Source organism: Myodes glareolus, chromosome 10, assembly GCF_982192425.1.
Source record: "Myodes glareolus chromosome 10, mMyoGla1.1, whole genome shotgun sequence".
Lineage (NCBI taxonomy): Eukaryota > Metazoa > Chordata > Mammalia > Rodentia > Cricetidae > Myodes > Myodes glareolus.
In genome coordinates this window covers 38,759,060-38,782,626 of record NC_142035.1, presented here as the reverse complement: position 1 = coordinate 38,782,626, position 23,567 = coordinate 38,759,060, and the positions used below count along the sequence as shown (strand labels likewise).

General features: G+C 42.4%; 1 protein-coding gene across 1 annotated transcript in view; it reads left to right on the top strand.

The window, feature by feature from the left end:
- The first annotated feature begins 2,322 nt into the window (after positions 1 to 2,322).
- Ism1 (isthmin 1) overlaps positions 2,323 to 23,567 on the top strand; it is a 73,391-nt gene continuing 52,146 nt past the window's right edge. The window contains exon 1 of the mRNA XM_048455571.3: positions 2,323 to 2,591. Within this exon, the coding sequence (XP_048311528.2) occupies positions 2,454 to 2,591 (138 nt within the window). The 5' untranslated portion in view covers positions 2,323 to 2,453. The remainder of the gene's footprint in view (positions 2,592 to 23,567) is intronic.

Genomic DNA, 23,567 nt, shown 5'->3' with positions numbered 1-23,567 from the left:
GCCTGCCTTTGGCAACAGGAGTAATTTGTCCACAGCACCACCTGGAAAGGCCATGCATGCCACCATCCTTCCACTACCTACGGCTCCAGGACTCTAGTCACCACCCTAATTTATATATTCCACCTGTGTGCTGCTTCTGCTGCCTGTTGCCCTTAAGTGATTCTAATTAGAAAACACACAGGGGAATCCTTACGGGATTCCAAAGCTGCTAGGATCCCCTTTGATCTCCCATCTGAACCACCAGGGTTTATTGTTTCAATTTCTTCTCCCAGCGCTCCGGTTGACAATTATTGGTATGTTAGAGCCTGGAGATAGCAATGGGATGCCAGGCTGCCTTAGTCGACAGAAAGCACTCGGCCAAGGAAGGGGGAACCTCACTCCTAAAAGGAAAGGAAGAGATACCATCGTGCACTTTATAAATAGCTGCACTTCGTGCCCTTTATAAACAGTTTATTAATGAGCTGCTGGGTTTGGCTAGAATTTGAGGGATATTTCCAGCATTTTCAAAGAGGCAGATAACCGGATACAAACAGATGCAAACAGCAGCCTGAGTCACAGCTAGCTAAATTCTGCAAAACTGCTGCGGCGACCCAAGGAACGTTTGGAGTGGCGAAAGAATTTGTCCTGAGGTTCCCAAAGTAAACATTTAAGCTCTAAAGGTAGTTTAACTAAGAATCTCCTGTCCGTTTCTAGTGGTCATAGAAAGCGGTAAAGAAGAGAAGAGCAGGGTCCCGGTAGGAAAGTTTCATTTATTTAGTTTCATTCACCCAAAAAGAATCTTAAGGTTTTATCCTATGGTCCTGGGGGCCGGGTGAGAAATGGAAATGTGTGACAAGGGCTGTGGGAACGTGTGCTCACGCTTGACTAGGGCTGGGCTCACCAGGAGGGAAGGGCTGGGCTGGCGCTGGGGAGAAAGGAGGCGGAGGGAACACAGTATAAAAGTCTCCAGCTTAACAGAGCGCCTGCCACTTGGAGCCACTTCGGGAGGGCGGGAGCCAGAGCCACGCCGGGTCTGTCCCTGTTCACTCTAGCGTCGGAAACAAGGATCCCGCGCTCTCCCGGTCCATCGCCTAGCCGTTCCGTTCGTCAGCGGCATCCCTTGCAAGGCATGAGTCGTTCGCTGGAGCCCGAGGCTGCAGCGCGGTCATGAGGCGGTGGCACAGTAGCAGCGGCTGCGTTTCGGCAGCCCCCAAGTCCCCTCCAGGCGCGGCGCCCCCGGGATGAGCCCCCCAGACTCGAGCCTGCCAAGCAGAGTTACCCAACGCCCCGCTGACGTCCGAGCGCCTCCACCGCGCACACCGCGTCTCTTGCAGCCTCCCACGCGACACCTGCGCTTAAGTAGACGCGCGCGGACTGAATCCAACTCACCCACCTTTCCGGCTCTCCAGGGCGCTGCGGGCCAGCGATCTGCCGTACCCAGTTCTCAGCCAGCCCAGAGCCCATCAGCTAGTGTCAAGACCCTTGTGGACGAACAGAAACTGTGCCACTCCCCCAAGCTCGCCTGCTCAAAGCCAGGGCGCACTGTGGCGTTGTAGACACCTGGTTTGTCGGGCCCCTCAGTTCTCCACGCCAACAACTCCAGCTCTACTTTGCCCATAAACTTTTCTCAGGTGGCCCAGGCGCTCGCCACTCGCCCGCGGCCCCAAGCACTAGGGCGAGCAGAGGGCTAGCCCCTCCGCCACAGCGACCTCGGAAGCGCACACTTAGCACAGCCGAGAAGGCGGACACAGGCGCCGGCGGGGCGCCCCCAGTTATCCTCAAACGGTGACAACCTCGGTGACCCGGAGCCAACTCATCCGGGGACTGAGCGTGCGGGGCTACGAGGCTGGCGACCCGGAGGAGCTCGGAGTGAGAAAGGTGGTGGCCCTGAGGGTGAGTGGCTCGGGGCAGCGGGGGCGGGGAAGCCGAGAGTGGAGGTAACTCCGAGCTGCCATTGAAGCCCTCCTCCTCCTTCTCCTCCTCCACCTCTTCCCCGCGCTCCTCTGGCGGCGGCTCCCGCTCCAGCTGCGGCACCGCGGCCACATCTGGGGCGCCCATGTGCGCTCGGGGGCTCGGCTGCGCCCGCCCCGCCGCCGCCCCCACAGCTCCCTGCCCGCAGGGTGGACCCTGGCCTGGCCTGGGTCTCGGACAGACCCGCGTCCCCACCGCCGCCACCTCCGGACAGCTCCTGGGATTGCTCGGCCACCGGCTTGGACGTCCCCGGCCCCGCGGTGGCTCCGCTGTGGTGTGGGGGCGGCGGTGGCGGCTGCTCCTGTTCCCCGGGCCCCGCGCGCCCGGCCGAGCCCAGAGCCAGCCCTGCGGGCCCGGGGAGCGGGGCCCCGACGGGGGTCGAGGCGGGAGCAGCGCAGCCGGGCTGTGGGGCTCCGACTCCTCCTCCCCCGGCGCCGCCGCCGCCGCCGCCGCCGCCGCCACCGCCCGCCGCACGGGGTCCTAAAGCCGCGCGACTCAAGAGGATGGTGCGCTTGGCCGCCGAACTGCTCCTGCTGCTGGGGCTACTGCTGCTCACGCTGCACATCACGGTTCTGCGAGGATCAGGAGCAGCCGACCGGCCAGACGCGGCCGCGAGCAACGTCAGCGGGTCTCAGCTGCAGGTGAGAGCGCCGCCGGAGGGGGCGTGCGTGATTGCGGGAAGCTGGGGGCCAGGAGGCGGGTCCTCCGTTCCACCAAAGAGCACTTGTGCCTTGGCGACTCTACTAAGTCAGAAGTGCCTGGGCTAGATGATGGGGAGTGAGGGAAGGTAACCATGTGTGGAGCACTCCTCAGATCTGTCACAGGCCAGGCACCAGGAAGGGTGTTAGGCTTGGGATGTGCAGGTGACCTGCTGGAGGATGCTTTGGCTTCTGGGTACTTTCAGAGACTGAATAGCCTGTCTGGAGGCAAAGAAGGCTAGAGGTGAGGTGACAGGACACAAAGAAGCCTTATAAGATAAATCTTCAAACTGCATTCAGAAGAACTCTGATGGTTGTGCAGGCAGTGTCAGAGGTCAAGACATAATTTCTGGAGTATAGCCAGACATCCCAACCTTGTGTGCGCGATTCCTTCACCTTGTGTGACCCCTTTGTATCATGCAAAAGTCAGTCAAGGCACCTATGGAGATTTGGTCTGGAGCTAAGACTTTTAAACTTGTAGCAGAGACTTCTTCCCAGTGACCATTTCCTTCTATAGGTTCCTTTAGTAATAGGTTCCATTGATCCATTCAGCTCCAAAACAGGGGAAGAGTCGAGACCTGGGAGCATATATCAGGCCTTGAATTGCCCTGAATAAAGGTTGTCCGCATGGGTGTTTCTCCTGTGGCTTTGGAAAGTCCTTCTCGTGGCGCGAAGGACGACAGGTGCAAACCTGGAGAACTAATAGAAGTGAACTTGGATTTTCTTCTGGGCACAGCCAGGTGTCTCCAGTCCCCAAAGAAATCAAGTCAGGCCTACTAAAACTATCCACTCTGTAATGTCGATATTTTTACATCTTTATGCCTTTTTTATTTTTTGGGAAAAAAAAAAGCTATTGTTGAGAGGAACAGTTATTTAAACAGCTCTATAAGCAGGTATTTACCACGGTGCTGTTTTAAGCATGTTACAGAATTTAACTCATTTAAATCTTGTTAATTTAATTAACAAGACTGTTAATCTCTCTGCCTTACAGATTATGATGTTGAGGTACAGAGAGGTTACGAAACTTGTTAGAATCCACACATTCCCACTTGTTCATTAATTATACCAAGTGAATTATTTGCCAGACTAAAGCAAGGTGACCCTTACGAATGCAAGCCATGCCTGCGAAAACACATACTTCAAACTTAAATGTTCTTGAACCGTTCTAAAAAACACTCTAATTTTGTAGGAGCCTCTCACACTACCCTTTGAGTAAACCTGTCCAGTGACAGATATTTCCTCACGCCAAACACTTGGAGGAATAATTCTTAATATCTCTAAGACTTCTGGAAATCGTATTTTATATGTAATGCTTTCTTTCCTAGTAAACCCATGAAAGGCTGTAAAAATGATGTTCTATGGAAAAGTAAATTTGGCAGATTTTTTTATGAGGTGCTTGCTATCATTAGAATAATCTCCGATTGGCCTTTTCCACCCCAACAGTAAGTTAATGAAAGAAGCAGCTGGTGGAATTGGATAGGAATCTCAGAGGGCTTTTGCTGAAGTATAGCCCCTCAAAGGCAGAAAACATGGATGACTTAGAAAGAGTTCTAATCCTAGGAATATCTGGGGTCCTAAGTAGCTGCTAATCCAGTAGCTTCAGATTATCTGGCTACAGTGTTCAGTTATGGTGAGCATCCAAAGCTGTCACTTCACCAAGCCCCACTGAGGACTTTAACAGCTTAGTTTGTAACTTTATACTTTTTGTAATTTCTGCTTATAAAAGTTTTATATTCTTCCTGACCAGAGTTATTTCTTGGGCTCAAGGCAGTATGATTCAAATGGACAGGGCCAACTAAACCTGCAAAAGACCTTTATCTGCTGCCTGCCGGATGCAAAAGAATGCATTTGCTAGCAGCAGGTGTATTTGAATGCAAAACGGTGACTACTGGATTCTTCCTGTTTTGTGCACATTCTTAAATTCAATCTTAAACCCCATCTAAATCATTTGACTCTGTGCTGCCAAGGTCCTTCTCAGTGATCAGAAACTCAGTGGATCCCATATGTTATGAAGCAGGTACTTGTGAGTTTGCCTCAACTACACTGCATTTTGGAATTATTGAAAACGAGACACACCTCTATTTAAGATTTGGTCTTTTACATATGACAGGCAATGCCCCTAGCACGTCACATATATTAACTTCTCTAAGCTCAAAGAAAAGAACCTCAAGTACTAGGTACGGTCGTCATTCCACTGTCAAGTGGAGAAACTGAGGTTAGGTAACTCTAAAGCTGAAGAGCTGAAAGCCCCTTAATGTGTTTTTCTTAGTTTACAGTGTAAAGGTGTATGCCTTATATTTTGCATAGTGTATTTCAAATTATATATTAATTTTCCAAGTTCTCGGTAAACTCATAAGACTGGCTACAAAAGAGGGACAACTTTTTAACAAGTTACATTTCCAGATGCACATTTATAGTCTTGCTGTGTCAGTTACCAATACATACGTGTATGTGTAGGCATCTGTACTTATATCTATATGTAAACACACTTAAGAATCATTAACAAGATTTCTTTGATAGTTCCAGGGAGTTCTTGGAAACTGAATTTTGGATTGTTTTGTTTTGCTTTGCTTTTTCCTTTGTGGCTGTTCCATCACTACTGGTATGCTGCCATAAAGTAAAAAGAAAGTGTTTTGAGCACATAATATCTCTCTGTGGGTTAGTGGATCATAAAACATTCAGTAAGAAAGTCTCAGCTGTCAGCACTAGCTGTATAGAAAGTCATGGAACTGCCAAATATTTTGACTTTTGACTGGCATCTTATATTTTGCTGGCATAATTTTATCTTGTGCTGGTCAGACACTCTGATTGCCCATACACCTTTAATTAAATTATATAAGAAAAATTATATAATAAAAGCACTCTGGAAGACAGAACATTTCAAAATACAGGCTCCACAGACCATAACAATTCTAATCAAAATAATGCTATCTCCTTTTTAAACTGAATTCTCACGTACCTTCTAATAAATCTCACTCAAGTTTAAAATCGTGACTTTTGGTAATAAAACCTGACCTCATTAAAGCAGTGAGATTTTGAAGCAGGTTAATAAAATGCCAAACTGGGTACCTTTACAATAACATGAAAGGAAACTGAACTCTGAGCTTCAGTGAAAAGATTTTGTTCTGGACCTGTCATCGTGATGAACAAGCATGCTGCCTCTTCATTCGCCTGTTGCCTTCAATAAAACAGTGCAGCTTCGTGTACTCCCCGCTTTACCTGGGCCATACAGCACTAGGAGACAAACCACTATTCTCTTAAGTGAGATTCCTCACAGGGACTCCAGGGGATTGACAGTCATCTCATCCTTGATGGATTCATTTTGACCCTGGTAAACGCTCCAAACCCCAGATAGTGCCAAACTCTGGAAACACCATTTCTCCTCTACACACACTACCATAAAGAACAAAACCTTTCAATAAGATAGATTTCATCACTGTGTTTCATTTACAACTTACAGTTAGCCATTTCTCAACTAGACTATTTAGTATTTTTAGACGACATTGATTGCTTGTAGCTAAAACAAAGGAAGTGAAATGACAAAGAAGGACTGGTGTCCATCCACAGAGGAGGATGTGGAGAAACGAACAGCTTGGGGTACTTGATCCCTACACAGCTGAGGAGGGAGAAGGGTGGGCCCAGGACTTGGACCCAGACAGGCTGACTGTAGAGTCCAAGCTCTTGTTCCCGTCTGTCAACAAGATTCCTCCAGCTTTGATTCAGTTAATAGGCATTTATGTTTCTTGCTTCCCAACTTGCCTGCCCATTTTCCAGTCAAGCAGTCGCTCTCATCACTAGAACCCTTTATACGTAATGGATAATTGTCCCACTTCCCTGCTGCTGCATAACAAACCATGCCACAATTTAGTGGCTTACATGCAACCGTAGTTTTATTTGCTCATGAGTTTGTAGGGCAGCATCTAGCCCGGGGCTCAGTTGGGCGGGTTCTTCTGTTCATTGCCTCTTAAATTATTCCTGTATTTAAGCCCTCTGTTGGCATAATGTGGATGAGGTAGTGTTAATGACCTCATTCATAAGTCTGATGGTGGTTGCTCATTATCGCCTACCTGTTTTCTCCGCACCCCCTCTCACCTTTATCTCCACAGACCCAAAGCAGTAGACAAATAAAAGCAGGTAGAAGACTCTTTAATACACGGTCACATCTTGGGATCAGCTCTGCTTCTCTGGTACTGGATATAGATTCTGGTTCTAGTGGGGAGGAGCCACCAAGTTACATTACAACGGCCTGTGTGAATCTGAAGGGATTCTTGCAAATACGATATTGATCTTTTGTTTCATGGGCTTCGTAAATGTCTTGGCCAACTTGCTTTGTTTATGCAACTTTTGGCCATGTAGTAGCTGGCTTTCTTAAATGTATTCAGTTCCCAATCTTTTCCCTAAGGACCTTTGGTTAAAGATTGTAAAAAACATCTTTAAAATGCATTTTGTTCAAATATGTTTGTAGTTAAACTATTCTAGAATAGCAGTCTACTTTGAAGTTATTTCTGGGTTTTAAATATGTAACTCTCTTTTTTAGCTCAAAGGAATAACCAGTTATCTTATCAAACGTGTTAAATGCTCCGCTTTGTTATATAATGCTCCACTAAGCTTTTCACATATATAAGTCTGTTTCACCACAACTAGTCACATACATATATTACTGTGTTTGTGTAATGCGGTTATGTAGTATGTTTTAGTAGGACTAATATATTGATATCCTGTTTAAAGTATATGGGTCAGTGACATAGCTCAGCAGGTAAAGGCTTTTGCCACCAAGCCCGAGAATCTCTGAGGGTATTAGCTCACCTCAGGCCCTCACTTTGAAAGCTGAAAACCAGCTCCCCATAAATGGCCCTCTAACCTTCAAAAGTATGCTGTGGTGTGTGAGTTCACACACACACACGCACACTCACATACACGCTTTCACACATGCTCGCTCTCTCTCTCTCTCTCTCTCTCTCTCTCACACACACACACACACACACACACACACATCAATCAATTGATGCTAAAAACTATTCTTGAAAATTTATATTAAATATATCCCAGTGAACTTTATAGAGTTGTTTGGCTTTAAATTACTAAAATTTTAATAAAATTTATTTTACTTGTCTTACTGCTGTTACCTCTCCCATTAGGACAGAGGTGTCTGCGTCTTGAAAAATATTTTATGTTTATTTTTATCAACATCGATTTTTTTTCATTGAAAATTGTTTTTTTCAAGCAAAATGTTCTCTGACTATGATTTCCCGTCCCGTATCCTCCCCACTCCATCACCCACTCATCCAACTCTGGGACATCTTTCTCTCCCTCTTTAGGAAACAAAAAGGCAAAAAAAAAGGTCCAGTTTTTAACATCTTTGTCCTATAGATTATTTTCTAGGTCTGAATGCTTTTGAGACTGGTATTAGTCTCAAATATTTTGTTCTGGAATCTAGAAAAACAACACTTAGCAATACCTACTTACACTACCTGGCCCTTAGTGTGTCTGTGGATACTGACATTGCATTTTGGTAGTGTCTTTACACACTCATGGCAAAGATTCAATTTTCCTTCATTTTTTTCACTAGCACTTTAAATAATAAAAATTGAATGTCAATAAAAATAATGTTAGAGCACTCTTAACATCCTCTTTTGCTTGCTGTCTCCTTAATTGGAATCTCTGGCTCATATTCTGGGTGATTCCACTGTTTATGGCCTATTTAAATTATGGGAATATTTCTTTAGTTGGTTGTAGTAAATTATGTTTCTGAGAAAATCATACATTCTCAACTGACTTTTAATTTTAATAGTATAAGGTTTATGCATAATTAGGCATTTACAACTTTTCTATGTTCTTTGTAGTATATATTTGCATATGTAGTATCTAATGTCTTGTAATAAGACCTATAGTAAGAGTGTTAGTTGTATTATATTACCTTCCATACCTTGATTTATCTGATGATTCCTGAAGCAAAATCACTGTGGTCTTATCCTGACATTGTTCCTTTTTCTTTTCTCATTACTATAATTCTGTACATTTTTAAATTTACATTTCTAGAACCCATAGTGTCTTTGGAGTGTTGTAGTTTTATTGAAGTGAAATTTCTCATTAATCTCTTTTATTGCATGTAAATTAAAATGTTTTGTTTTTTAAGTTGTTTCTCTAAATCCATTTTGTGGGGTTTTTTGGGGGGACATTGATTTGTGTATAGTTGACAACCTTTAGTTTCAAAATTTTTCTGTTTTAAATTTTTTGATTGTCTAATATTGGTGAGGTATGCCTCAGTTTTCTTTATCTATGAGATGAAGGAATTAACCATTTATAATTGCTTTATTACTGGTAAATTTGAAGATATATATTCAGGGTGTTTGCTGTTTTTTAAATTTCTGGTTGTTTCTTTGCAGCCACCATCAGTTTATCTGTGTGACTCTAGCAAGAGGGCTAACCTCTCTAGAGCTAGTGTCCAACCTAGTGTCATTTCGAGGACCTAGCAAAGCACTTTGGTAATTTCCTTCTAGCCAGGATCTCAAAATTATATTGGTCTTTGGGATAGAAGGATGCCCTGAGAATTGTCTGTTATTAAAGAAGATTATAAAAACGATTGGAACTCAAGACTTGGCCTTTAAATTTTTTATTTTGCTTGCTTTCTCTCAAATTATGGAAGCACTGTGTCCTAGTTCTATTACTTTAAAACTCTCAAAAACATAATTTTGCTCACACATTCCTATCAATGCTGAAGATCAGTTAGTGTTTGTAACTTGCATTCCCCTATGAAACAGGATTCTGACCCTTTTTCTGTCTTGTCTGTAGGTTGTCTCTAGATTTTTAAAATTACGTTCTTTGAACTTTTATTTAGTATTGGAATTTTTCTTTTTTTTTCTTTCCCCCTTTGCCTGTTTCTTGTGCCTGGTGATCCGTGGTTGCCAGTTTTATTATGTTCTCAATGTCTTTAATTCTTTATCTGCTGCCTTATACATCTCATATTTTCATTTTTATGTTGCTAAATACATTCTTTTAAAAGTGTTTTTATAAACAACTTATTAACTACAAAAGTCTCCAAGAGCTTATATTTTCAGACACCTTTATTTGGTTCTTATATGCAATGCCAGTTTGGCAACTGGCTGAGTTATATTGTTTACTCTCAGAATTTTGAAGATATTATTTATTTTATTACACTATTTCATATTTCACAGGAAATTTTTATAGTATTTCTTAGCATTTGACTTTTGAAATATACTAGGCAAGGACTCTAGCACTGTAATGAATCCCTGGCCCACTGACAATCACAGTTGAAACTTTTAAGATTTTTCTCTTTAATGTTCATAAACTTCATCAGGTTGTGCTTCGATTCAGGGATTGGCTCGGAGTCCTTGTCAGCATATGGTGTATATACCCTTCCATGCGAAGCCCCAAGCTTGTGCTCTGCTCAGAAAATGTCTTGGTTTATGTCCAGTATCCATGTACTGTTCTTCTGGGACTCTCATCCAAGTGTGAAGCTAACATCAAGAGTTCAGGGTCTGACTTCCATTATCTCCTTAACCTCCCATGCTCTTACCTTTGTTTTGAAAACATGCCTGGCTGCATCTTCTTAGGTGATTTATCCAGCAGCTGCTCATACCTGAGCTGCCATAGTGTCTGCCAGATGGAGATGTCACATCCAGGCACTCTGAACCCCAGGACTGAATGAAGCAATGCTTTCACTCTGGTCCTTGGGCTCTCCCCAAAGTCTCCAGCCCCTTCTCATCTTACTTCACCCTCTCCCACCTCTCCACTTCCTTTCTCTTTGTTTTCCTTCTTTTCCCATTCTTTCTGTTGTTTTCCCTCTCCCTTTTTCTTTCTCTCTAAACTGAAAAGGTTTTTTTTTTAAAAAAGTATGATTTACATCCAATAAAGTGGACAAATTCCAAGAATTCAAGTGCATTTTTGGTAGGTATATGTGACCACAAAACTACCATCAAAAATAGCATTCCCTGTCACCCTAGAAGACTTCCAAATGACTGTACCTTAGTAAACAGTTCATCTTCGGATGCCCATCACTACAGATTAACTTTGCCTGTCAGAGTGCTCGCACACATAGAACTGTACTGTGTACATTTTTCTATGTATTTGTTATCTTTTACTTAATGTAATATTTTTGGGATTCTTTGAAAAAGTGTCTCAGTAGATTTGCCTTCTTTAGTACTGCTTGATGTTCCGTCAGGCAGTCATTCCACGATTTTGTTTATCCACTCCCCATCAATGGATATTTGGAGAGTTTCCAAACCCTTTTATAGTGTAGGTAAGATCATGTTACTACCACAGCTCCTTTCATAAACAAATGTTTTCATTTTTGTGAGTAGATAGCTAGTCATTAAAATTAAACTGTTCTTGACACTCTTAAAGAACTTTTTTCTCAAGGACAACATTTTCTGAAGCCTGTTCTTCTATATTCTCAACCCTGAAATATTTCACTTTTGATTGGTTGTCATTGTATTATGTCTATTAGAAGCCTGCTCCCCTCCCAGGTGATTTTTCTATTTCTTATGGCATCTCATTATAATTTAAAGAGGAAAAGAGGTGAACACAGTTGCTTGGTTGGCTAGGTTGAACTGAAACACTATACTTTTATTTCTTTTATTTTTAGAACAAAAACTCTACTATTTATTCAGCTCTTAATCATTTCCCTTCTAGCCATGTTCAGAAAGTATATTGATCTTTGAAATAGAAGATTATCCTGAGAATTCTCTGTAATTAAATTAGGTTACATCTGGGGTGTGAAGCCTCTAAATGAACACCAAACATCTTCTGTGTCATTCAAATATTTTGAATCCTCATTTTTGACACATTCTTAATTTGGACTATAATGTAATTCCATGTTCATTTTTTTATCTCCCCAGTGTTCATAGGTAAGTTGTAGTCGGAGGCTGTTTGTTCATTCCGACCAAAAATAATCGCACAGAAACTATATTATTATATATACTGTTTGACCAATAGCTTAATCGTAATCCCAGCGCTTATATTCTAAATTAAGCCATCTCCATTAATCTGTGCATCACCACAAGGTCGTGTCCTACCGGCAAAGTTTCAAGGACTCCTGTGGAGGTATCTGTCTCCTGTGCTGGCTCCATGGCTTCTCCCTGACTCTGCCTTCTTTCTCCCAGCATTCAGTTTAGGTTTCCCACCAAGCTCTACTCTGCCTTATTACAAGCCAAAGCGGTTTCTTTATTCATTAACTAATAAAAGCAATACATATACAGAAGGACTTCGTACATCAGTAGGTGCCTGCTCTCTTTCTAAGAATTGTTACATATAGGTCTGAATATCATTGTGTAACATTCCTCCCTTTGCTCCAATTTCAGTTATCTGTTTCTTTAACATATTTCCTTTGAGCTTGTTTTATGATATTTTAGTACATTCATTGGTTCTATTTATCCTCTCAGCTTCTAAGATCACTTTTCTCTTGCAACCAACCCCTGGTTCAGCATTTTGTAACCTGGATTGGTAGTGACAAAGTCCATTTCTTTAATGACAGTAAAGACTCTGTCAGGATTCTCTAGAACAGAAGTTCTCAACATGTGACTCGAGACCCCTTTGGTGGTGGTGGGGAGGGTCAGATAACCCTTTCACAAGAGTCACCTAAGACTATTGGGAAACACAGATATTTAGATTACAAATCAAAACAGTAACAAAATTATGGTAGCAATGAAAATAAATTTATTGTTGGGGTCACCACAACATGAGGAACTGTATTAAAGGGTCACAGCATTAGGAAGGTTGAGAACCACTGCTTTAGAGGAACAAAACTGACAGAATGAAATACACATATATATGTATATTATACATATATATATAATAAATGCTACCTCAAGTGATCCAAGTAATTAAAAATGCTCAGAGGTGTGTTCAGCAGATTGGGTTTTTAGTTTATCCCAGATATCATCAAGCTGACAACCAAGAAAAACTATCACACTCCCCCTACTACTTTGCCCCAAGACAGATTATTTAGGGGCTAAAGCAGAAGTATCTGGTTAATCTCATATCACATGCCATGAGCTCAAAGAAATGACAAAGGAGTATGTTGTTGGGGGGATAGTCTCATTTTGCATCTTTTAAAGCCTTATGTATAAAATTCAAACAAAGCTGTGGACATGAAATACGTATTTCATTGAATTGTCTCCTGGTGTGGAAATATGTCTCCGCAGTTAAGCACAATTACTGATCTTGCAGAGGACTTGGGTTTGATTCCCAGCACCCACATGGCAGCCCACAGTCATTTATATCTCCAGTTCTAATGAATATGACACCCTTTTCTGGCCTCTATGTGTACCAGGGCACCCACATGGTGCACATACATGTACACAGGTCCATAAAATAAAAAAGACAGAAAACCCACTTATTCTTTTCTGTGCATACTAGTCAAGACACAAGATCAATCCCTGTGCCAAGCAATTCCTCTTCGTGCTGAGCACTATTGTTCATGCTAGCTACTTTCCTGATAACCTTCTCTTCCCTTTCTGCCTTCGCCTTTTCTACTAGGAACTCTGGGAGTCTTGTCTAGGGGGCATCTCAGGTTTGCTTTTGGAAGCAACAAAACTAAATGACATACTGTACACCTCAATATTAGTCACTGGGCTGACTTCCTGTCTAGAGAGCTCCAGAGTAGAACATCACTGGAAAGACAGAGTAGAGCCTCCATGAGACACGTCTGTTTGTTGTCAGTAACAGTAATAAAGTTTGTAAGTCTCAGAAGGAGCTGTGTTATGGGCAATAACAGTAACCAATGTCTCATTCCTTCCCACAGATAGAAAAATTCATTAACAGAGATCAGAATTAGGTTAAAAAAAATTTTGTCATTTCTGGTGCTTAGGGCTACAATTAGCCCATTTCCCCTTGAAAAATTAACCCCTGCGGTCATTTACTATTTTAAGTGAGAGGATGAGTGACAACAGGAACTACACAGAGTTCTGGGAGGGGTTGAGTCATCTAATGCCCGAGTAGGCATGGCAGGATACCTTGATAAGTATCAACTCCCAAACATAGACCAGCCAATGTCACTGGAAAGTTATCTCTGTAAACTTAACAGGAGTGAAAACAGGGTTAGCCACTCCTTCCTCCTGTTGGCATTGACCTTTGCCCATCTTAGTAAAGCGAATCATCTTGCGCAAAGTGCTATCTGTGACTAGCATCCCTCTATGAGAGAGCAACCTTCCTGTTCTTCCTGAAAGACACACTGAAGCAGGGACCCTGAAACTGAACTTAGGACTTCAAGTCTGGGTTCCTGAGTTGCTGGGCTTACAACCTAGAGCAATCCAATCTCCAGGTATTCAGTAGCAGTGACATGGGAAAAAAGGATACATGGATAGAAGGCAACAGGCCAGGCCATTTCCTGCTGGACACTACCTATCTATTTTCAAACAACCAAGTATGAATAGAATGTACATGAGGGATGCAGGAATATGGAAATAATGCCATACTCACCCCTGCTTTATCTTCTACAGCATCCAAACAAAATACTCATGACAATGAGAATGAAACACACACACACACACACACACACACACACACACACACCATACTTGAGCTTAAAACTACCCATGGAGATGATGATGAAAAGAAGGGAAATAGTAATTTTATTCCTGTCTAAATTATAGCCTTTTGAGACATAACTGATAAGTGATGAACTATATTTATTTAGCATGACTACTTTGAGAACATAGACACCTGTGAGAACATCACTATCATGAAGGTAGTTAATTTCTAGACATTTTTTGTGCCCCTTTGTTATATCTAGAAAATTCTAGGCAGCCCCCAACTGGCCTTCTATCACTATAGACTCATTTTATATTTCCTGGATTCTTTGTGGGTACATTCATATGCATGATATGGCTTCTTTACTCATGTAATGAATTTGACAATTATACTTGTTCCTTTTTACTGTCAATTAGTATTCCATTGTTTGGCTCTGTGCACAGTATGCAAATTAATTGGCCCACTGCAAAACATTTAAGTTGTTTCCTATTTGGGAACTTCAAAATGGAAATACTGTCAACATTTCTATAAATATGCTTTCATTTCTGTTGGGCATATATTTAGGAGAAAAGTGGTTGGGTTATATGGATGTTGCAAGTTTAAATTATTAAGAAATCATGGCAATATTTTTAATGCACTTGGCATAATGTGCTTGGGATCCGCAATAACCCTGTAACACCTTTGAAGAACTTCACAGAGTTTGGATGTTGAATTCTAGGAAGGTATTTTCCTCAATTAAAATATAAGTATTTGACCTCTGGTGTATTGTAAGAATCCAAGGGAGAGAAAAAAGAGAAACCCTGCATCTTTGGAAAGAGTTTTCCTTTCCTTTTAGTACAACCAAAGTACAAAATCCCATATGGTTTAGTTACCTAGGTAACATAATGACAGTGATGTGATGGTCTCTGCAGAGTGAGGATGGGCAACAAAAGGTGGGTCCTGGACCAGAAGACAGATCAGAAATGTGGCCAAACTTCCTGTGTGCTTGCTACTGTCCACTGTGCCGTCCTCATCAACCTCCCCACGTCCTGTCTGACAATTGAGAAAACTAGGGGAGGGCATTCTAGCTCAACTGAGTTGGGACTTAAAGTCCGGTATGGGTTGTGAATATAGAATGAATGTCAACCAGATTGATTACTAAGAAGCTTTAAATTCCAAGAAGCGTAAATAATAAGAATTTAAAGACAGATGATCACAAAAGACAGACTAAGGAAATATTAACATGGGTTCATCTGGCCAAGATGCCTGTACGATCAGCCTGGAGTGTGTCAGACTCCTGTAACAGTCATGGCCCAAAAGCCCACAGGAGAAACCCAGGATGACTTTGCAGCCCTTGTACCCAGAATGCTGTGGTGGACCAGCAGCACTAGCATCTCCTTGTGTACATCCCAGAATCACTGAATTAGAACCTACCTTTGACAAGGTCCAGGCGTAATCACAGGCAGATCACAATTCAACAAGCCCTCACTAGTCTAGAGGTGTGCTTCTGAACACCCAGAAAGCAATTAATATAGGTTCTATATTATTAAGCTACCCCTTGATAATATTACAGGATTTTATCATGACTAATAAAAACCCAGAGACAGATATTGGGATTCAACCTGAAGACCATAAAAGCAAAGCAGCCAAGCCACTAGAGAGCTCTTACCTCTACAAAATCTTCAGACTGAAAGAGAATGAGTTCCTGTCTCATCCCACCTTACATTCCTCTCTAGTGCTGGGATTAAAGACTTTCACCACCACCGCCTAGCCTCTATGGCTAAATAGTGTGACTGCTGGGATTAAAGGTGTGTGCCACCACTGCCTGGCCTGTATGACTGACTTGTATGGCTGTTTTGCATTCTGGTCTTCAGGCAAGATTTATTCATTAAACTACAAATGGAATATCATTACACATAAAACTTAGTAACCTATAACAATTAGCATGCATCTGCACGTTCATTGGTCAGTGGGTCAGACCTGGGCACATGCCCCAACAAATCCTGGCTTGGGGTTACGTTTGTCCCATGAGTGTTCTACTTCTCTGGGTCAAGTTGGATTCCTGCTAAACCTTTATTTCCTGGTGATAAGAATGTACAAAAAGGCAAAAAATATGCATGTGTGTTAACACAATTTAGCCCCTTGATTGAGCTAAATTAACATCCTAGCAACCAAATCACGTCACAGGGTCCCACAGAGTTGCCAAAGAGTGGCTAGTTCCTGTTCTGTTTCTTAGAGCATGCCCCAAGCAAAAGCATTTGCCCCTGCACCCCATTCTGTAAAAGTGAACAAAATAACTACATCCCTGGGAATTTATAATGCTGTAATGACTTTCATGCCATGTAGGAAAGTTTTAGCACATAGGTGGTAGTACGGAGAATTCTGTGACCCTGGAAAAATCGCATCAAGTCTCTGAACTTCATTTTTTTCATTGGGAAACAGATAACACTATTATGTGAACTTCACTTTCAAAGCTGATGGTGGTAATAATGGCGATACAAAAGCTAACACAAAGCTCTTACTGTGGTAGGCATTACTGTTTGGTATTGATTGTGTGTTTCCTCCTATATTCCCAATTTCCCATGAACACTGTCCCCATTTTGTAGTAGAAGAAACTGAGGATGGTCGCTGTTATGACACCAAGATTTCCCAGTATGTTCTTGTGAGCACTTCGTGCAAAGGGAAACACTTTGTAGAACTGACATGGTCCAGGCTGGTCTGTGTAGCTGTCTTCATAAGCTTCAAGCCAGTGCTGATGCTTTTGTTGCCTCCTGTGGGAGAAAAAGGGACAAAACAAGGAAATGTCCCTTTCTGCCACATGGACACAAGGAAAATAAGTTCCAGTGAGCCCAGACATCTTCCAAGGCTGTATAGTAATGTTTCTCGGTGTAGCTTTGGAGCCAGAGTGAGATGGGAGAGAAGGATAAGACCCAAAGGGTCCTTTCCCTGAGAAATTAGATATGGGATAGACAGGAGGAATAGATCTTTCCTCTCATAGCCTACTCTGTTGGCACAGGATTCCACCCTCGTGAGTGTCATTTCTGAATCAAGGTATACATACATGTCTACCTTTTTCCACCTTCCTTCATAATAGCTGCCCTTTCTGTGCCTACACATAGCATACTACATGTTGAGAATAGAATTGTGCCCACAAATATGTGATTCATCACCCACAGAGCTCTAGCAATGTAAGCCTGTAATGACTTACCCTGATGAAGGAGCACCCTCTCCTACCTTCCCTTTCCCTACATAGCAAGGGGGCAGGCTTCCCATCAGCTATGTGAGTTTATATTCTACTTCTTAATTACTGTCACTGCTCAGAAGGATTTATTCTTGTGATGAATCAGGTTTCTTTTTCTTCAGTATGCCACAAGTTTACCTTCTCATGATATTCTCGGGAGCAAGTGACCAAGATTTTAGAATGTTCTCCTGGCGCAATGCTGTTGTCTTTTTTCCTGCTTCATAGGTCAAGCATTACCTTGTTCATATCTAAAACCAGCTTGTGGGCCACTCTGATTCCAGATTCTTTTCTGCTATGTTTTCTGTCTGTGACTTTTCTGTACCCCTGAAGAAGTTTACCTTTGTTCTGTTTAGTTATCAATGGACCATCTCTCATTTATTTAGCACAACCTGTTGAATTCCACTACACATTAGCTGTTCTTTCTTTGTGACTCAACTATGAACTTGGAACCAATGTCACTCAAGTTTTCTACATAACTCATTCATATGGTAGTCGTCACAGACTTACTGACTAACGTGCAGTAAGAAAAAAATGGCTTCTATTTTGCACTGCTGGACATTGACTCTAAAGCCAAGAACATACTAGACAAGCACTCTATCATAGAATGACACCCCCCCACCCAACCCTCCATCCCCACAAAGAAACAACTTATAAAGGGATGTATGATCACTGAAGATGTAAAACCACTACACTATCCCACTGAAATGGTAAAATGAAGAAAATAATCCTTGTAGGTACTAAGGATTGGTAATAATGTCGAGCAACTCAGTGGTCTAGTGGGAGTGTAAATTGATATAAACACTATGGGAAATGGTTTTTCCAAAATAACTATCTGAAAATAAAATTTCTACATACCACTGCCCCATCAACTCTTCCCTGGTGAGGTATCCATAGTCAATGCACTTAGAGACTGGGAAAAGAATAGACATAATGTTTTTAAACTCACCCCAACCTCAAGTCATCCCAAATGCCATGAATGGTAGAATGAATAAGAAGGCAACAGAGCACATACTTAGAATGAAAAAAAATAATAGCTAGGTGCAGGTTTATTAGTATAATGCTGTGTGAACGCAGCAAGATATAAAATACTATCAGTTATATAGTCCTATCTCTATATCCAGATCAAAGCCATGACAAATGAGGATACGAAGGCGGAAGGGAGGACACAGGTGGAAGGAGGACCGAGGTCACCCTTGTCAGGAAAGTACCTAGGATGCCTTCTCACTCTGGACGTTGATTGTATTGTCCCTGTTGATCTGAGTGCTGGTTACACAAGTGGCCTCTATTCGTGAATTTTACTCAACTATATATGCACAATACCATGTGAATATCATACTCAGTTAAAAATATAGTCCAGTGAGCGACAAGCAGGGAAAAAGTGTAGGAACTGCCTCAGTCTCTGCATTCCCTGCTAAAGACTGCCCTGCAAGCTGGTCTCCACATTTTAATGAATGTAGACGAGTTTGTGTGTGATGGGTGTGCTCCTCTGCCTTCAAGGCCCAGTGCTATTGTTAGAACATCAAAGACCAACTGCTGACTAAGATACTGTTCTTATGAAAAGAGTGACCAGCAAATTTACTGCTTGACTTCATTCCCTCTAAATGAAGCTTGGCCCCATGGTCCTCTTTGAAAGCTCGGTTGTGGACATATATCTTCTTTATAGGACATTGTGCACAATAAAGAGAAGCAATAACTTCAGATAATAAAAAAATACCTTTGAGAATACTGTGAGATGGACATTCCATTTAATGAATATCACTGTGGCTACATACTCCCAAACCTACTGAACTCCAGCGATTGGCCCAAGAACCTTTTATTTGACATAGGGGCTCTTTTGAACTAATTGACTTATTACATTTATGCCCCAATCCTTTCCTTAGACTCTATAAGATCTTGGGAATAAAACAGGATTATCCACTCCAGAGGGTCGCCATACTGAAATTGGGCCACATGGCACATTTCTATCTGGTTACACAGTCGCTTCTTAGGAGCTGGCCTTCAGTAGAGCAAACTAAACTCCTGTGTCCACTATATGACGTCCTCTGATAGCCATCTGATATCACTACTCATAACTCTGGGGTGAAAAACTCTTGGCATTATTAGCATTGTCAGAAACTGAGACAGGATTAGAAAGGATTGTATCATTTTATATCTACTATAAAGTAAAGATTGTTACTAATTGTCTGTGAGAGAAAAAGAAAAACTACTTCTAAAGGATGTACCTGGCTTAACTAGGTTGTGGGAAAAGAGGCGTCCATAATCATAATCACCAACCTGCTCAAAATGAAATAAATCAGAATGCTCCTTTCACTGCAGAAGTTTTCAGCCCACAGCACATAACGCATTCTGTATAGTAATCAAGCCACCGAGTGTGTTGGTGCACATGAAATGTGGAGGCTGGAGGAGCAATGGTTCAAGGACAGTCGTGGCTACATAATGAGTCTGAAGACAGTCTGGGATACTAGAGACTGTGACACAAACAGTAAATGACCAGGTAAGCCATCTGCTTCTGAACTCATCACTGCTGGAGAGGTTCCGTGTGCTACAATTGGCTCATGTGGTTGGAAGCAGCCCGCTGAGTAGATCCTTGCCTTTCCCCTCTCCTCTTTGGTCCATTCAAGAAAATGCACTTGAAATGATTGGGAGTACCCTGCTGAGATTTTGATGAGATCAAAGAACTTAGTTCAAAAAGTATCTATGAAGTAAATATGCAGAGTGAGCATAAAAAAACCTCACAATGTTTGTCGAGCAGTAGGCTCTCTAGGAAAGACTATACTCCAAACAGTGGGTGGGAGGAATGAGTCAGACTGCATAAGGTACCTATGGAGGGTGGATTTTCTGCTTTTATACTCTCCCCCACAACCTCACAGCCCTGAAACTCATCCAGTAGTTCTTCTAGAGCCTGAGATAATCCAAAACTGAACATTAATTCCTTAGCTCTGATTTTGCTCATACTGGGTGAGACAGGAAGAAAAGAAGGGAATTGGGCTGGACCAGACCTAGCTGATTAGATTACACAATGATACAGTCCCCAATAGAGATGGGACTGTGTTCTATGGAGCCAAGTAAAATGGTATTCCCACCTTCCTGATGTGAACGGAGGAAAAACAAAGAGGATGGGGTCACAGTTTCAGAGAGCTACCCTCTAATTGCAAGGCTGCGTCTTTTCTCTGGGTCTCTGAATGGTTGCTCCCAGATTGCTCAAGCCATTCACTCAATTTACTTTGCTCTAAAGGCTCCTGTATGTGTCTGTTGTTCCTTTGGGTTGGCGTTTTTCATGCCACTTAGAATGTGGTGTAAATAGAAATGCCATGGCAACCTGCCAGTATGGTGGAGTCTACCCAGATGGGAAGAATGTCTGTTGGCTACACAGGTTCCCTTTAAAAGAAAAACTCAGTACTCACAAAACCCTAGGCGTTCAGACTGAGGGACATCAGGAGGCCACCTGCATCCCACCACACATGAGATCTAAAGCAAACTTTTCTTTGGGTGTTTCACCATGAGGTGGTTGCTGGTGGGAAAAATTACAGTGGGTGTGGCCCTATAAGGGTCTGTTTAAGTGAAATACCTTAGAGAGTTTGTGGGCACGTCACAGATACTCTTATGAGCTTATGGCAGGGATGGTAGCCATTCTGCTCCCTGGGTTGAGCCAGGCCTTCACCTGAACCTACTATCACCAGTGTGAGATACACTGTTTAGAAGACAGGTTGCAGATACTCACCAAATCTATGGATTTGTATCATTGTGAAGAAAGCCCCGTGTTTGCCTTTCATTAGTGAAGAAACTGAAGTCTAAAAAAGAAAAGGATATTTTTCCCTATCTTAAAACGTATGGTGGTTAATCTTGACTGTCAACTTGATTGGATTAAGAAATGCGTAGGTGGTTTGTGGTATCCTGTCACAGTGTCAATAACCCCAACTAGTATACTTGATGAAGAGTCCAGAACCCAGGGAAATGAAAGAAAAATATATAGGGAAGAACCATGGAGTAGCTACTAAAAGAGAAATGCTTTTGAGGAAAATTACAGGAAAATCCTGAGCTGAAAGGCCAGTTGCATATAGAAATCAAGGGGGTTGTAGCTCAGGCAGGTAAGTTCAGAAGCCCCAGAGCTTTGAGAGGGAAGGACTTTTGCTTTGTTAAGGCAAGGAAAAGAGACTGAGGAATAGTTTGCAAGAAAAAAAATGTAGTAAATAAACTTGTAGCAAAAGGCATGGACTTTGTAGACCCTGTTAAAAACCTCACTATTCTGAGATTGACAGAGACGAAGCCACTGAAGAGATTTTGAATGATGGCTTTGGCTACTGCGCAGAGAATGGAAAGGAAGACCAGAGACTTAGAAAGTTTTATAAAACCAAGTAAGAGACGATGTGATACGGACCAGAGTGGAGAGCAATGAATGAACCCAAGACACAGTTCTAGGAGACACACAGAAGAATGTGAAGATGACTGAACTTCAGAGGATAGATTTATATGGAGCTCTTACAGTATGAGAAGTCAATGGGATGTCTAAGTAAAGGTAATGAGGAGGAAGGTGGTCAGGTGGACAAGGGAGTGCTGGTCCTCAGCTTCCCTCTCTTTGGCAGCTGCTGACTCATCTGCCAGCTAGACGGACATGTAACCAATGGACCTGGCTATGCTCCCACACGTCACTCTAGACGGAAACCTGGCAGAAGCAACTTGAGGACTGAACGATTTCTTTTGGCCCATGGTTTTAGGGACTGCGCATGATAGCTTGGAGGCTGGGCCAGCTGTCTGACGGCACAGCAGCTCCGTCTGTTAATGGAGACAACTTCTCACATCTTATTGAATCAGGAAGCAGAGAGTTAGTAGCAGAACCTGAAGTAGATCTCAATGACCCCTTGTCCTGAAACTTGCTCCTCCCCAAGCCCTGAAAATTCTGGAACCTCTCAAAACAGCACCACTTGCTTAGACCAAACATTGAAACGCATGATCCTGTAAGGGACATTTCAGATTCAAACTACAACATTCTCTCTCCCTCAAGACAGGCAAGGTACACACAGGCAGACAGCAATTTTGCCTCAACCATGGATAAATGCAAAGGCCTATTTGCACTTGCACAAGCTAAATTAAAACCCTACAAGAAGAGGAGGCCTGACTCAGAACAGTTTTATTTCTCACCGATTTGCTGTTGCAGGCATAGGAACTCTTGGCCACTGTTGGTGAGCATACTTCTCCACGGGTGTCAAGCTGCAGTGTTACTGTTCTGTATGACATCATCATGAAAATGCCTGATAGTTATTTGCTTGGACATTGTATGTCCCAGGGTCCTACAGGTTACATGGTGATGCAGTTCTGAAACTGTGCCTTGCTTTATTCTGTTTATCGCAGTAAGATCATTGAAAAGAACTTAATGACAAGCAGCGCACTGAACATAAAAACATGCTAAAGAGATTTAGCATGAGGGTTATTCAAGTTCAAAGATATGGTGTTAAGTTTGTTGTTCAATTCCATAACTCAAGCATAAATGAGGAGATAATGTGGCTTTGTTTTGGTTTTTCCCCCAAACCTTCCAGCTGAGTGTTCTGTTAGCTATCATTAAGGCATTCGGTACTGTTAATGCATTTGTGGGTGATCTATTTTGTATAAAGAGCATATTTATCCTTCCTCAGTCCTGAAGAAACGTATTATTGATGCAAAAACCAATCACACTTGAGGAAGGTGTGTCTAAAGGAGAGGGGTGTGTTTCTCCTGTGTCAGATTCGGAAGCCTTTGCTTTGTCTTGTATACATGCTGACAGTTTTCCTGCTGCTTTCCTCTGGACTGTCTCCCTGACCATTGGAACCTGAAAACAAAATGATATTTCCTTAGTCACTTCCAGGAAATTGTGAGATAAGGAAATGGCAGGGAGACCCCTTTATATGAAAAGTCCCTGGAATCAATAAAGCCTAGAAAAGCGGTTCTCAACCTGTGGGTTGTGACCCCTTGGCAAGCTCCTCCTAGAAAAGTATTTATATTTTGACTCATAACAGTAGCAAAGTAACAGTCATGAAGAAGCAACAAAAATAATTGTATAGTTGGTGGTCACCCCAACACGAGGAACTGAATTCAAAGTTCACAGCATCAGGAAGATCGAGAACCACCGGCCTAGGAGAGAGTGTGCAACTGTGGGCTGTGATCCTGAGGTTTGGATCTCGAAGAGCATAGAGCATTTGTTCCCTACTCTCCCCGTCACCGTGCACATTAAGTAT